This window comes from Rhinatrema bivittatum, chromosome 1, assembly GCF_901001135.1.
Source record: "Rhinatrema bivittatum chromosome 1, aRhiBiv1.1, whole genome shotgun sequence".
NCBI lineage: Eukaryota > Metazoa > Chordata > Amphibia > Gymnophiona > Rhinatrematidae > Rhinatrema > Rhinatrema bivittatum.
Genome location: NC_042615.1, coordinates 786744497 through 786759569, shown reverse-complemented (window position 1 = coordinate 786759569; position 15073 = coordinate 786744497). Strand labels below are relative to the sequence as shown.

The 15073-nt window shown below is 43.9% G+C and overlaps 1 protein-coding gene across 3 annotated transcripts in view; it reads right to left on the bottom strand.

The window, feature by feature from the left end:
• Positions 1-15073, bottom strand: part of HDHD2 (haloacid dehalogenase like hydrolase domain containing 2) — an 80125-nt gene that overhangs the window by 33022 nt on the left and 32030 nt on the right. For all 3 annotated transcript variants that reach the window (XM_029580458.1, XM_029580466.1, XM_029580476.1), the window contains 2 exons: positions 13784-13992; positions 11688-11772 (listed from right to left, as the gene is read on the bottom strand). In XM_029580458.1, coding sequence (XP_029436318.1) covers positions 11688-11772; positions 13784-13992 — 294 coding nt within the window. The remainder of the gene's footprint in view (positions 1-11687; positions 11773-13783; positions 13993-15073) is intronic.

Sequence of the window (15073 nt, the reverse complement as noted above, 5' to 3'; positions counted from 1 at the left end):
AACTAACAACCCCTTAGGAGACAAGCACTCTAAGATCTTCTAGTCTTTTTTTTTTTTTTTAAACTCAGACTGCAGGCTTTTCTACCTCCACCATCTGCTGGAGACAGAGAAATACTGAGGAACTGCAGGTGGCACCTTGTGTTATGTGGCAGTGTCAGTAAAACTTTCTCCGTCTCCATTTGCTGGAGGGGAGGCGAAACCCAGGAGTCTGGACCGATCTGGGTACATACAGGGAACGCAGTTTGGAAAATGCCCCCCCTTAGTTTGTATCTGAGGCAATGGAGGGTGAAGTGACTTGCCCGATGTCAAGTGGAATATCAGGATTTAAACCTTGGCTTCCCTGGTTCTCAGCCCATTGCTATAAACACTAAGCCACAAATGGTTTTATAAAATTATTTTTGGAGCTGATGTAATAACTGTGAACTGCCATGTGGAGGATGTGGGTTCCAATCCCAGTTCAGGTCTTCTACTTCCAGGGTTGGCTAGGGCTGGGGCTGCTGTGAAGGCAGCATTAACAGTCCATGGGAAGAGGGAGTCCCAGTTGTAGCAGCTAGTGGCCAGATTCGGGGCCCGCAATTTCAGGATTCCGGCAAGAGTCCTGGTGCTGCAATGATTGGGATAGGCGAATTGGATGGGGTAACCCAAGGGATTCCAGAAAGAAGCAGGTGGGAACTGCCAGAACAAAAAAAGCATTACATAATTCAGTTGGCAGTTAAAATACACAAAATAATAAGGAAAATCATTTTCCTTCTGATCTGATTATCATTTCTGAGGAGATTTTGGTGTTTAATATTTCTGAAAACTTTTCTCACTGATATCAGTAGTTCATGAGCAGCTCAACAGAAGATTCAGAGTCTAGTTTTAACAGGAAATGTGACTATAAGCAATGGTGTAAATATTGTAAATGAAAACCATGTGAAATTACAACAAACAAAATATATTAGGACTGAAAAACAGACCTAGGAACTTCTGGCGATGGCGTCACCCTGAGCGGAGGTCCAAGGGGTCTGCTCCCTCGGAGGCAATGGAATTTTTCTTTATTTTGAATTGCAAACACGTTTTTTTCTGAAAAACTTGGTAGGCCTCTCGTACACGCTCATTGTCAATTTTGTAAACAGAATGAACCATGACAACATGAGTAGAGCAAAGAGGCAAGGGACTGAAAAATCGCTGCCTGTGGAAGACAAGATGGCACAAGAAGCGAGCCCTAGCACAGAAGGGCTGTCAGAGCCTGTCCTTAAGGAGCTGATACGTGTCATATCTGCGCTGTGACAGACCAACTGCAAAACCTGCAATCATTTGTGGACGAGCTTTGGGACAAGGTCGACAATTTCAACAATATTGACATGTCCCTGGCACAGACCATGTCCAGACATGGTGATCAGCTGGACACAGTAGATAATTCCGTAATGCAGCTGCACACCATAACCAATGTGCTGGAAAACAAAATTGACAAGCTCGAGAAAAGGAGCAGGCAAAATAATCTGCGAGCACTGGGGGTGCTAGAATCCGTCCAAGGTGAAGCTCTCCTTAAATTCGCCGTATCGTGGCTTTCCAAGGCCCTAGGTATAAATAGTGTCAATAGGCCCATTCTGGTGGAAAGGGTGCGTCGCCAAGGGGTGAGAAGCCCTACCCAACAATAAACTAAGGCAAGCTATTATAAAGTATTTGACCTTAAAACCAAGATCTTCAGTGCATACTGCAACCCAAAAGACTTGCAATATAATAATAATAATAATAATAATAATAAATTGCTGGAATTTGCAGACTTCTCTGCGAAGATGATGGCATCACACAAGAAATTACACCTTATTGTATGCAACTCCACAACAAAGGCATTAAATTCTCTCTTCAGATTCCTGCAAGCTTAAAGTGTTTCATAAAGGAAAAATAAGAGCTGTAATGCAGGGCAAGGAAGCCAGAGCATTCTTAGAGCAACTGAATTGCGAGGATACTTAATGATGGCTGCATTACTGATTAACAAGGTCTTTTCGTTTGGGAGTGCCAGCAGCGACAAGGTTTGCTTATAAAGAGTTGTGCTGCTATGTTTCATTGAAATATTTTCTCTTCTAAGTGATGCTGTTGAGAAGTGAGAAAAGAGATTCGGTTATACTACCAGTACAAAGAGTTCAATATTGTTATGCCTGTGCACTTAATGCCGGGGAGTGCTTCTTGAACTCTGGACCCTTTTTTTTTTTTTTTTTTATTTAGGGCTGCTTTGCTTTTTACCACAAGGCTGCGTGTCTGGTCTCCGCAGGCCCTGAAAGGATTGTGTCTTGCCAGAGCTTTGCCTCTGAGACGAGGAAGAGACCCTTTTGGGATGATATCTTCTTGTGTACCTAAACCGCAATCGATTCAGGAAGCTCCTCTTGCCCCTTTTCGGCTCGCCTTTATGCAACTTATGCTCCTTCAATTCTCCCAGATGTTTCACCAGTTGTTCCAGGCCCTCTCCAAATAACAGCTTGTCTTTAAAAGCAAGATTACCCAGTTGTGACTTGGACCAGAAATTCACAGACCAATTCTGCAACCACAAGAGTCTTTGGGCCAATACTGTGGACATCATAATCCTAGAAGACATATGAAACAAATCATACAGTGTGTCCGCCACATTGCCCCGCCTCCAGGTATTCAGCAGATGGAGACAGAGAAAAACTTGTAAGGCACCCCCCTCTTAACCTGGTGTGCCACATGCAGCTCCTCAGTATAAACATTATCAAAGCAGAAATAAGTTGGAGGATAACAGTGCTGTTAACTAATTAGAACTTTGCAGATCAAGTGAAAAAACCAAACTAAAACATTTTAGAACTGATTAATCAAAAAATCAGATAAACATGTAGCCTTCTTTTGGCAGTAGAATAACCTCTCAGCGCGGACTCTCACGATAAACCCTGTGAAAAAAGGGAGGGTGTCTGGACTGATCCGTGGTACTACAGGAATGAAAATTATCAGGTAAGAACTAATTTTCCTTTCCCTGTACGTACCCAGATCAGTCCAGACTGCTGGGATGTACCAAAGCTTCCCTAAAAGGGTGGGACGTGGAGAGTCCCGCTTGAAGAACACCTCTGCCAAAATTTCCATCATCTGGAGCTTGGACATCCAGACGGCAGTGACGCGCAAAAGTGTGAAGCATCTTCCAAGTTGCCGCCCTGCAAATCTCTTGTGGCGACACCGATTAGCACTCCGTCTAAGAAGAAGCGTGAGCGCATAGAGAATGTGCTTTCAAGCTGTCCAGAACTGGCCAACCCCGACAAATATAAGCTGACGAGATGGCCTCTTTCAGCCAACGAGCTATAGTCACCTTGGAAGCTTGCCTTCCTTTCTTCGCACACTCCACAAGATGAACAAATGGTTGGAAACACGGAAAAAATTGGTAATCTCCAAATATCGCAGCAGAACTCTCTGTACATCCAGACACTTCAATTCCCTAGAATGCGGAGCATCGCTATCCAAAAGAGAAAAGGCCGGAAGCTCCACCGACTGATTCAGATGGAACGAAGAAATCACCTTCGGCAAAAAAGAGGGAACTTTTGCAAATACTGAACACAGTGTAAACAGGCTTATTGCATAAAACTACTGCAGACCATAGCCCAGATGCCCAAGGCCGAAACCTCAAAAATCCTCTTGAGATGGATCTCTAATTTTCGATCCTGTGTTTCCTTCAATGTTGCAGACCCAGCCATCAGGATGGTGGTTTTCTTGGTCACCGCCAAGACCAAAGTGTCTACTTTTGGGAGCATCAGGATTTCCAAGGCAGACTCAGAGAGGGGGTACATAAGAACATAAGTCTTGCCATACTGAATCAGACCACAGGTCCATCAAGTCCAGTATCCTATTTCCAACAGTGGCTAAACCAGGTCACAAGTAACTGGCAGGATCCCAAGGGGTAAGAAGTAGATTTTTGCAACTCCATCTTAACAATGGTTTATGGAATTTTCCTCCAGGAACTTGTCCAAACCTTTTTTAAACACAGCTATACTAATAGGTTTCACCACATCTTCTGGCAACAAATTCCAGAGCTTAGTTATGCATTGAGTAAAAAAATATGGTCTCTTATTAGTTTTAAGTGTATCATCTAGTAATTTCATTGTGTCCCCTAGTCTTTGTACTTTTTGAAAGAGTAAACAACTGATTAACATTTATTCGTTCCATTCCACTCATTATTTTATAGACCTCTTTTACATCTCCCCTCAGCTGTATCTTCTCCAAGCTGGAGTCCTAATCTCTTTAGCCTTTCCTCATAGGGGAATTGTTTTATCCCCTTTATCATTTCCTTCCCTATACCTTTTTTAATTCTGCATACACTATTCAAGATGAGGTGACATCGTGGAGCAATACGGAGGCTTTATGATATTCTCTGTTTCATTCTCCATTCCTTTCCTAATAATTCCTAACATTCTATTTGCTTTCTTGGCTGCTGCTGCACACTGAGTAGAATATTTCAACGTATTATCAACGATGACACCTAAATTCTTTTCCTGAATGGTGACTCTTAATGTGGAACCTTGCATTGTGTAGCTATAATTTGGGTTACTCTTTCCCAAGTGTATCACTTTGTACTTGTCCACATCAAATTTAATTTTCCATCTGTATGCCCAGTCTCCTGGTTTTGCAAGATCTATTTTGCAATTTCTGACAATCCTCATGTGATTTAACAACTTTGAATGATTTAATGTCATCTGCAAATTTGATCACCTCCCTTGTTGTTCCCATTTCCACTAAAAAGAGGTGGACCCAGAACAAATCCCTAAGGCACCTTTCTCCACTGGGAAAATTTACCATTTAGCCTTACTCTCTGTTTTCTATCTTTTAACTATCTCTCACTCGACAACAGGACACTGCTCCCTATCCCATGTCTTTGAAATCGCTCTACCCACCTTCAGTCCAGCTTGTGGAGTATCCCACTCTCTGACCACTAACTTCTTTACCATTCTATGGTATCGGGAGTCACCAACCTTGGAATAGTTGTGGACAATTTCATTTATTAACTACAGCTACAATACCAGATACAAAACCTTCCCAAAGTAATGCACATCATTAAAAATCAATACTGCAATCATTAAAAACAAAATGAAGAAAACCCACATAAACAGCACTGCAGAAAACTCTCTCCCCCATTGAAGGCCTTCAAGAGACAATGCCCGCCCGATATAAAATAAAGCCCAACCCCTCCTAATCAACTGCTATAGCCCCTTCAATAGTCCCAAACCATAACCACACCACCCTGCTTAATCAAAACCACTCATTTCAATAGGAAACTGCTAACATCTAATAATCACTAGAATGGGACCATCATAGCCTAACACCTGCTTCCTCGTCTAGTTAACCCATATGGAAACAGCTGTGATTTCACCTTATAATTAGGTCCAGTCCTGATATCAACTGGGGTAGAAATCCACAACAAAGGACCTAGCCACTGAGAATGCTCTATTATGGTCTTCACTTTCCATAACTCATGAACTGACAGCACTTACAATAAAGCACCAACATGATTGTAGTCTATGGCCTGATACGCTAGTCATGTCCCTATCACAGCTTGACCCGTGTCATCACAGGCAGCCAAAAACGTTTGGGCAATAAAGGCGCCATATTAGATCTTCAAGACCAACAAAAATAATCCTTGCCACCCTATTCTGGATCACTTGTAGCTGCTGAACACACCTTCCTGGGAGTTCCAGCAAGAAGCAATCACAATAATCAAGCAAGGAATAATCAACTCCTGAATAACTGTCTTAAATGCCTATTTTCAAAAAAGGGGAAAGCTTTTGCATTTGTTCAAACTGAACTCTGTGGTTGGAAAAACATGATTATAAATGATAATGCCTAAGCTTAAAAAACAGATTTGAACCATAGCTGAAATATATAACTCCAAGAAAACATTAAGCGGACCCCCCAAAAGCCCTTCACGTTCAAAGCAAAACCCACAACAGCCCCATTTATCTTAAAAACTGTGTGGGAGACTAGTAGTTCTCCTCCATTAATAAATAAGTTGAAACCCTCAGCTCATTTTGTGGCGGCTGTCAAAAAAAAGTACCGTAAATACGACGTTAGGAATTATTTGGAGAATGTAACTTTTGGCCAGCCGTGGGACAGCCTGCAACTGGCCACACTCACCCCCGCTCTCCATGCAGCTGAAACCGCCATGGCTCTGGGGTCTTCTTAGGCATGTGCGCGTGCGGCACAGCACCGCTTAAAGGCCCCACGGCAGGAAACCTCTCTGCCGTCACTCCTTGATGGTATCATCCAAGCTGGTATTTAAATCCCGGTGCTACAACAAACCGATGCCTCAGCAACACAGCCTCCTATCTTGTAGTGTGTGTGTTGCTACTCTTGTACCTTGTCTCGCTATTCCTATGCCTCATTGGTTATTCCAGTTCTTGCCTGTGTTCCTGCTGTCCTGCCTTGCCTGGTTATGTCCTTGTCCTGCTTTCCTTGCCTTTCCCTCCCTTACTTCCTCCTTGCCCAGTTCCCATTGCCTTACCTTGTCAGTCCTGCCTGTCTTGTCTCTCAGTGGCTCATCTTTGTCTGCCTTGGCCTGATTTCACAGTTCTAACCCTTGCTTTGAATTATGACTTATCTCTGGTTTGCTGCCTGCCCTGACCTCTGTCTTCTCGCTGCCTGCCTCAACCCTTAGCCTGGACCCGGACATCATCTTCTCGCTGCCTGCCACGACCCTTGGCCTGGACACTGTCTTCTCACTGCCTGCCCTGACCATTATTCATACTTGGACTTTCTCTGACTGCACCCTCAGGGACACTCACCTAAGCCCTGCTGGTCCCTAGAATCCAAAGGCTCAGCCCGCGGGTACAAGTGAAGTTCCAGCTCCTATCCGAGAAAGGGCATATCCGCCAGCTGTTGATGTGGGCCTAGTGGGTTCACCTACTAGACTGTGTCAACCATGCCTCAGCCTAAGGGCTCACATCCATGACAGAGAAGAATGGAGAACAAAAGGAAGAATATCATGTCGTCTCTATATGGATCCATGGTGTGACCAGACCCTTATGTACTACATCAGTGTTGCACCTCAAATATTTTGTTGGTGGTGTCTGTGGTGGGGAGAGGCTACCAGCGGTACCGGCAATGGGAAGAGGCTGTCAGTGGCCTAATCAACAAAGACATGACTTTCAGAGGCCCAGCAGAGGAGAAGATGGCAGTGCGGACAACAAGGACGTAACCAAAACTGAAGTATTTTTTTTTGGGTGGGGGGGGGGGGGGGGCAAGGTTAACATGGATGGGTATTGTGGCCAATCCCCTGCCTCACACCCTACCAATATCCCTTACCCCATTTAATGTGGGTCTCCAAGGCAGTAGCTACAAAACCATTTACATTTCTGGCAACACTGATTCTGCAGTCTCTTTACTCTCTCCGTGCTTTGTCTCTGAAGGACCTGTTGCCGAATTCACCTCCAGTCCACAGGAGGCACTGTGGACTGCTTAGACTAACTATATAGTTTATTTATTTACTTAACAGTTTTTATATACCAGTGGTCGTTGGGAACATCTCATCGGTTAACAAGAAACAAAAATCAGCAACAGGCTTTACAGTGAACATAGAACTGATGAAAAAAGGTAGAGGGGGGATGGGAAAAGAAATAAGAGGAGGGGAGGATGGGGGGGCGAGAACTTGGAGGCGAGGGGATAGTGGGATAGAACAAGTAACTGGAAGTTACGAGGGCATAAATTTAAAACATCAACTATTTACACCTATGCCTAGTTATCCCAGCCCTGTGCCCCTCACTCCCCCCCCCCAGGTGACCATTTTTTTTCCTATATTTATACTGAGATAGTCTCATCAGTGAGTTGCCAGAGCTTGGTCCTACCTTCCATTCCTAATATTGTAAACCGTTGTGATGGCTTCACCAAATGACGGTATATAAACTCAACAAATAAATAAATAAATAAACAAACAATACTCTGGCTCCGTTCCTCTATCCAGAAGACTTCTTTGTCCCCAAATTCTAATCTTCAGCCTTCTGCCTGTTCTCCTTCCTGGATTCCTCTTTCCAATTTCAAAGGTTTATTCTCCTTGCTGGTACTGGGGGCTACCCCCATTCCTCATGCTGCGCCGGCCACCAGCATCTGAGGGCTCAACCCGAGGGAAAAGTGGTTGGGGCATAGGTGGAAGACGCCCAGTTTTCCTGCTTTTACTGTCTCTGGCCTGGATTCGCCTCTGCAGACACCAGGCCACTCCTTCCTGGGGCAACCCACACGACAACCATCACAATCTCTGTTTCTCACTCTCCTTCTGTGGTGAAGAGGGCTATTTTATGCAAGGGTTAATCTCTCACCATGCTGAAGAGCAATCATGTAAACAGGCTTCTGCAGAGCCCAGGCATTCCTGAACTTTTAAGGGGCTAAGAATAGGGAGGATAACTAATTAACTGCCAAAACTCAAACGGAAAGACTTTGTTGGCCTCCAACATTTACAGGTGTTTCCCTGTTCAGGTTAGCTCTCTTAAAGGCACAGGAAATCATGAACTGGCAGTGATTCCAATGCCTCCAAACTGCTGCACCTTTAAGGGGCCGACTCAGACGGGACATGATCCTGTTGCTAAGGGTGGGAGACTGAGCCAGATGTGAGGGGGGTACAGGCAGCCTGCACAGACTAGACAGACCGTTTCCCTGATTCCACAATAGCAGGCCACTTCCATGCTACAATATTACAGTCAGAGTAAAAAGGCAGTGTTTGATTCAACTGGGGGCAACATTTTAAAAAAGCTCATTCAATTTGCATTTCTTTCAAACTCCACCCCTTCCTCTGGCACAAGATAAAAACATCCTTATTACATCCACATCCCACGCCAGGAAAATCAAACAGTAACAAACAAACATATTTGGTACATCTTATCATCACATGGCAGGATAAGATAAAGAGATTTGCGAGGGAAACCTAAAACATCTACACAGATGGTACAAATCTGGGTGAGCCCTTCCAGGGTCTTGGCATGGATAGAAGTCGCTGGGTTAAAAGGAAATGCTCCTTTCAACTGCTCTGCGGGCGGCAGCTCTTCTAATTATCGGGTCAACATTTGCTCAGTTTTCAGGTAAGAATCGCTCAGTCACTGCACAAATTATCAAGCTCTGGCCCTTATCCCCTTGCTCGGGACACGGCTGGACGGCTAACAGTGCAGTGTCCCGATTATATCACCAGCCAGGAGAGCACAGCTGCAGCTTTGCCTTCCCGCTTTCCCCAAGCAGCAGCTCAGAAGGGAACAGAAACGACTGCAAGCAGAAACCCGACAGGACCCAAAGTCACAGAAGAGCTACACAAAGCAAACTGGAGGCCTCATTTTGTACAAAGTGCCTTTTACAAGTAAAGAGACACTTCAGTCAATCTTGACACACGCTCACAAAGTTAAGGTGATCAGATCGTTCCACTGACATCACTGCGCAGATTTTCTTACAGAGGTCAGGCCGATATCTTGTTGAACCCAGCGGGGTAAAACCGCTACTGGTTCAGCCTGTCCCTAACGACCTGCAGCCATCTGCTCACCTTATTTTAAGTACGGGCACACGTTCACCCAAACGCCTTTTGTGAAATATGGGAAACAAATCATGGGTACGACTACAAAATTCACTTTGGTCACTGGCCTCCCGTTCGTGAAGAGAACCCTGAGGTATTTCTCACATGCCGGGTCCATCTCTAGTACAGGTTTAAGAGCATGGGAGGTCTTCCCCTTCGCTCTGCTGAAAGGCAGTAAGAGCTGTAGTGAGGCAGCCCGTTCAGTACAAGATCAGGAGTAAAGTACAGCAAGGGCTGGGCTGAAGCAGGGTTGTAAATTCCATCGAGGGATCCAGGTGGAATTAGCTGGAAGAGCATCGTGCCAGGCCCCGCAACAGAGCCACCCACACCCGGAGCTCAGAATGGAAATTAAATGACAGTATCGTTACAGTTTTACTTCATTAATGTGAACATTAATGAGGAAAGGCTGAAGAGGTTAGGGCTGAGGGGGGATATGATAGAGGTCTTTAAGATCATGAGAGGTCTTGAACAAGTAGATGTGAATCGGTTATTTACACTTTCGGATAATAGAAGGACTAGGGGGCATTCCATGAAGTTAGCAAGTAGCACATTTAAGACTAATCGGAGAAAATTCTCTCTCACGCAAGCACAATAAAGCTCTGGAATTTGTTGCCAGAGGATGTGGTTAGTGCAGTTAGTGTAGCTGTGTTTAAAAAAGGTTTGGATAAGTTTTTGGAGGAGAAGTCCATTAACTGCTATTAATCAAGTTTACTTAGGGAATAGCCACTGCTATTAATTGCATCAGTAGCATGGGATCTTCTTAGTATTTAGGTAATTGCCAGGTTCTTGTGGCCTGTTTTGGCCTCTGTTGGTAAACAGGATGCTGGGCTTGATGGACCCTTGGTCTGACCCAGCATGGCAAATTTCTTATGTTCTTATTTCATTATTTGTTTGACACGAGGTTAGGAACATGGTTCAAAATGTGGATCCCCCGAAGCAACAGTCTAGCCCTTTACACCTGCTCAGGCCGTTCAGTTCGGATGTCAAATTCTGCAGTTTTTAGTGCTGAGGGAGCTGAACCACTATATTATGGTATAAGAGTAAAAGAATATTCAGCTGCGGCTTGATCTTAAAAAGCATTTAAATGCTTAAAATTGGGTTTTACATGTGTAAATGCACTTTAACTGTGTAACTAGGCTTTTGAAAATTGCTACAATATAGGCCATTGAATTGTCCATAGGATATTCATGTGCAAGATCTTTTTAAAATTGCTATGATAGTATGTTACATGTACATGCGTAACTCCTTTTAAAATTACCTCCTTGGTATTTATCAATAAGGATTATTATGGCTAGCTGCTCAAGTACAGAATCTGAACCACTGTCATTGCAAATTTAAACAAAAATACCATTTCAAAGGCATTTTCCTGCATTTACTTTCTTATTTCACATTAAAACCAGCTGAAAAAGTGGATGCTTCTAACTAGCATAACAAAAAAAAAGGCATGCTTCATAGTCTTGTGTTTAAGCCCTGCTCCTGCCCACTCCTGCAAACTCAGGAACTGCCCTGCTTTCCTGGCACACCTACCGGAAGGATTTGGCAAGAGGGTCAGAACTTCCGTAAAAGACTCTCCTACCAAATTTCAGACAATTTTGTCCATGGCAGAAGCCCCCCAGTACATGCATACAGAAGGACAGACGCGGTGACAGCAACGGTTGCACTGCAGCGAGACCCGAACGCTGGCCCTGTGGCTCGACTATAGGGATGCCTGATAGAGCCAGCAGGGCTTGGAAGCATCACCGAGATGACGCACTCAAGCTCCAGGAGAGGGGAAGTAAGGCTACCGGGGCGATCCCTGCAAGACTAGGGCTGAGGGCCTAGTCTCACAGGCTGCCCCTTAAGGCCTCGGCCAGTACTTGAGATGTCCGATTAGGCAATCATGTGGGGTAGTTATAAAGACAGAAGAAAGAGGGAGGGAGAAGACCTGTAAATACATTTCCCTCTTACCTGGTATGCATACGATGTCACTTGATCTGAATAAGAGTCACCATGTCAGCTTCCAAACTATAAACATTCAAACACTAATTACAATGCACAACCACCAGAGTCCGCTGCATTTTTTTTTTCCCTCAAATCATTTTACTCAAATTCACAATTTTCCTAATGACCTTTCTTAAAAGTAAAAATAACCTTTCCCTCACAGATATGAGGCTTGGATATGACTTACCGGAAAGCCTTGTTCATAGTCTGATAGCTAAAATGTTCTGGAGCTAATCCTATTACCACTGCATCGGGATCATTGGTCACTATTCCTGTAGATAAAACACAAAGAATAAAGTTGCCGACAAGAGGGGGGTCCAGGTTCAAAGCAGTCGGCCGTGCAGTTCCCTGATCTGGACAGATGAGAGCAGAGTAAGGAAACGTACACATGTGCAATTTTAAACAGAACGTATAGAAAAGCATAGATAAGATAAACTGCACAGAATACAATGTTCGGTACTTTCTCGTGCAGCCCAAGACAAAGCGTGGATGTTTCTCTAAATTCTAAGAGACAAATGTAGAAAAAAAATATTCATTTCGTTTTTACACCATTAGATTTGCTAACTGTTTCCCCAAGAGGCTGGTGAGTGGGAAAGTTAACGCGGGATTTCAGGAGAACATGCCCAGGTAAGAGTTCCTCTAAATATACGCAGTTAAAGTTACCGGGGTAACTTTACAACAGGCGTTTCCTGATCAGACTCTCTCATGTAATATTAGCTAGAGAGCGCTCAATACAGGCGCTTACTGTCTAAAGTTTTGCCCTGCCTCTCTCTGTAGCACCTCTAGAAATTCCTTGTTTTTATTCAGATAAATTTTGTGCGTGCAGTGAGTTATCTGCACTAAATGTATGTGGGCAGCTGGGAAAAATTTCAAAACTGTGGCTTTTAATCGGCTAACGCCAGACGTTGCCTGGACGAAGGGTGCAGCACACAGACCTCCATATTTCCTGACCTGCCAAAATAATAAGACAGACAAGTCGATACGCAAAGCCACTGTCTGGCTAACCTTTGGAGTTAACCGAACCTAAACTTGAATATTTCTCTCCAGTGAGCAGATAACTTCTGCACGCACAACTAACTGCACACATAAAATGTATATGGACATAAGGAGGCAATGCTGTGGGTGTGGCTAAAATCTGAATGCTGTCCAACTAAAATTATGTGCGGAAGTCTGGTTGGAAAATTATCTTTTCCTGAAGTCATTCATGTGAAGCTATGCACTTTATCTAAATAATTTCAGTGGCAGACTTCAAGTAAATCCCGAACAGCCAGCTAAACCCATAACATTACCTGCTTGTAGGCTTTCTGAAGACTGAGCTCGCAGAAGCTTGGGTAAACAGGAATTTAGTTATTGTGAGATAGGTTTCTGTATCGGTATACGTATGTCATTGTCTGAATTGCTTTCTCTAAGTACAACCCAAGGTGATTTACAAACTGTATCAAAATAGAATTCACAAGATCTGCTGAGCGGGTAAGATAACTGGCTCTTAGCTCGATATCTTTAAACGAATAGTCAGCTAAGCGGCTTGGTGTCCAGCTGAATATTTATCTAAACCGAGCTGGTCAAATTCTGACAGGCTAAATTTAGTGCAGCGTGGCTCCCTGGCTAAAGCGAGCTGGTTCGTGCTGAAAATCAGACACTAACCAGCTCAGTCCCCTTTAAATACCAGCTCCCTTTCCCTTCCAGTCTATAAGTAAATAATAATAGGCCATGCAGGGAAGCCTTCCCTCCTTCCTGCCCACTCTTATCCCCGGGGGCCAGCCCAAACCCTTCTCTTCGCCCCTCTGCCCCTTGACATTAAAAACTAAAGTTTTCCCAGCAGGGGAATTCCCTTCCCTCCCTCCCTGCTGGCCTTCTCCTCCCTTCTATCCAAAATCGGACAGGAAAGAGGGAGGGAAAATCCACAGTGCTCATTTGCAGATGATTCTCTGTCTGTACCTGTATCTTCTTCGACACCAAATGCATTGGGCTTTGGCCAGTCACTAAACTATGAATAAAGACTTGTATTTTCTGAATAAAGCAGAAAGTTCAGAAGCTTTACTTTATGCTACCGAGAAATCCAGAAGAAGCCTAACAGGGAGATGATACGACGAGCAACACAACCTAGCAGTATTTACTCCACCAGAAACTAGAACTGCATCAATGAGTCCCATGGGGGGCAAGGGAAGGACACTGCTGCCAACTCTCAGGCACCCTCCTCTTTCACCGCTTCTCAGCTATGGAGGGAAGGACAGACGAGAAAATTAAAAAGTAACATATGAATACTTTGTTCAGGCACAATACCTTCAAAGTCGGGAAGCGCACTATCGTCCACTAGTAGCAGGGGCCTGACATGCTTTTGTTCTAGAAGATTCCTGGCCGCAGTTAAAGAGGTGAAGATCTCATCCTCGGTGATGTCAAATTCCAGCCTCTTCAGTCTCTCCAAGAGGGTCCCCTTGCACTCTTTGGTTGTGTTTGTCACAAACTTAATGGCAACTGGAGCACTGCGCAACCTAGTTCAGAAAAGGGAAGGGAAAAAGGCGCATCATCTGTCAGGAAAGCTTACCATGACAACAACAAGGAAACCAGGAGACCAATGTACTAAAGTGCATTAGGCTTCACAAAATGTGATTACATGTGTAAAAATGGCAAATATTGCACGCAACCATGCCATTTTTCATGCATAATTTAATATTTTAATGCAAATAGTTATTTCTCCTGCATAGTTTTTCTTTTTCCACAGTTTAATATAAATTCAATGCTAATGAGTGACTAATGCAAAAATATGCAAAATAGCTCATTAGCTATGAACACATAGCCAGCAGTACTGGCTAAACCATGCAAAAGAAATGGTTTGCAAATGTGATTTTGAATAAATATTAACTACAGCTCAATGAGATGTAGTTAAAATGTTTAGCAAACATGTTTCTAAGAAAGATATGCGTGCTATTTGCTTCTGGGCTTATTTACATATAATTCCAGTAGCAAAAAGCATGCGGTTCAGCATACTTTAGTACATTGGCATAAATAAGGTCCATATTTAGCCACTATCTGGCTCCCTAAGTTAGTCGGAAAAACATATCTGATTAACCTGGCTGAGATATTCAGCAGTGCAGCTGTACGAATTAATATACTCAGCTATCTTATAGTTAGGTGGATATGTTTATCTGACTAACTTTAAGACAACTGAACAGCGGTCCTATACTTACCTGGCTAACTAAGCTCAATAAGATTGAAAAATCAGCATTTATCTAGTTAGGTGAGCCAGATAAGTAGTGCTTTTGCGGAATACCTCCATCTTGCTCCTTACATACAGGCCGATACAGTACAGTGCGCTCCAACGGAGCGCACGGTTAGCCTGCTCTTGGACGCGCGTTTTCCCTTACCCCTTAATTCAGTAAGGGGAGGAAAACGCGTGTCCAACCCACAGCACCTAATAGTGCCCTCAACATGAAAATGCATGTTGATGGCCCTATTAGGTATTTGCGGACAATTCAGAAAGTAAAATGTGCAGCCAAGCCGCACATTTTACTTTCAGAAATTAGCGCCAACCCAAAGGTAGGCGCTTTCTTCCGGCACCGGGAAAGTGCACAG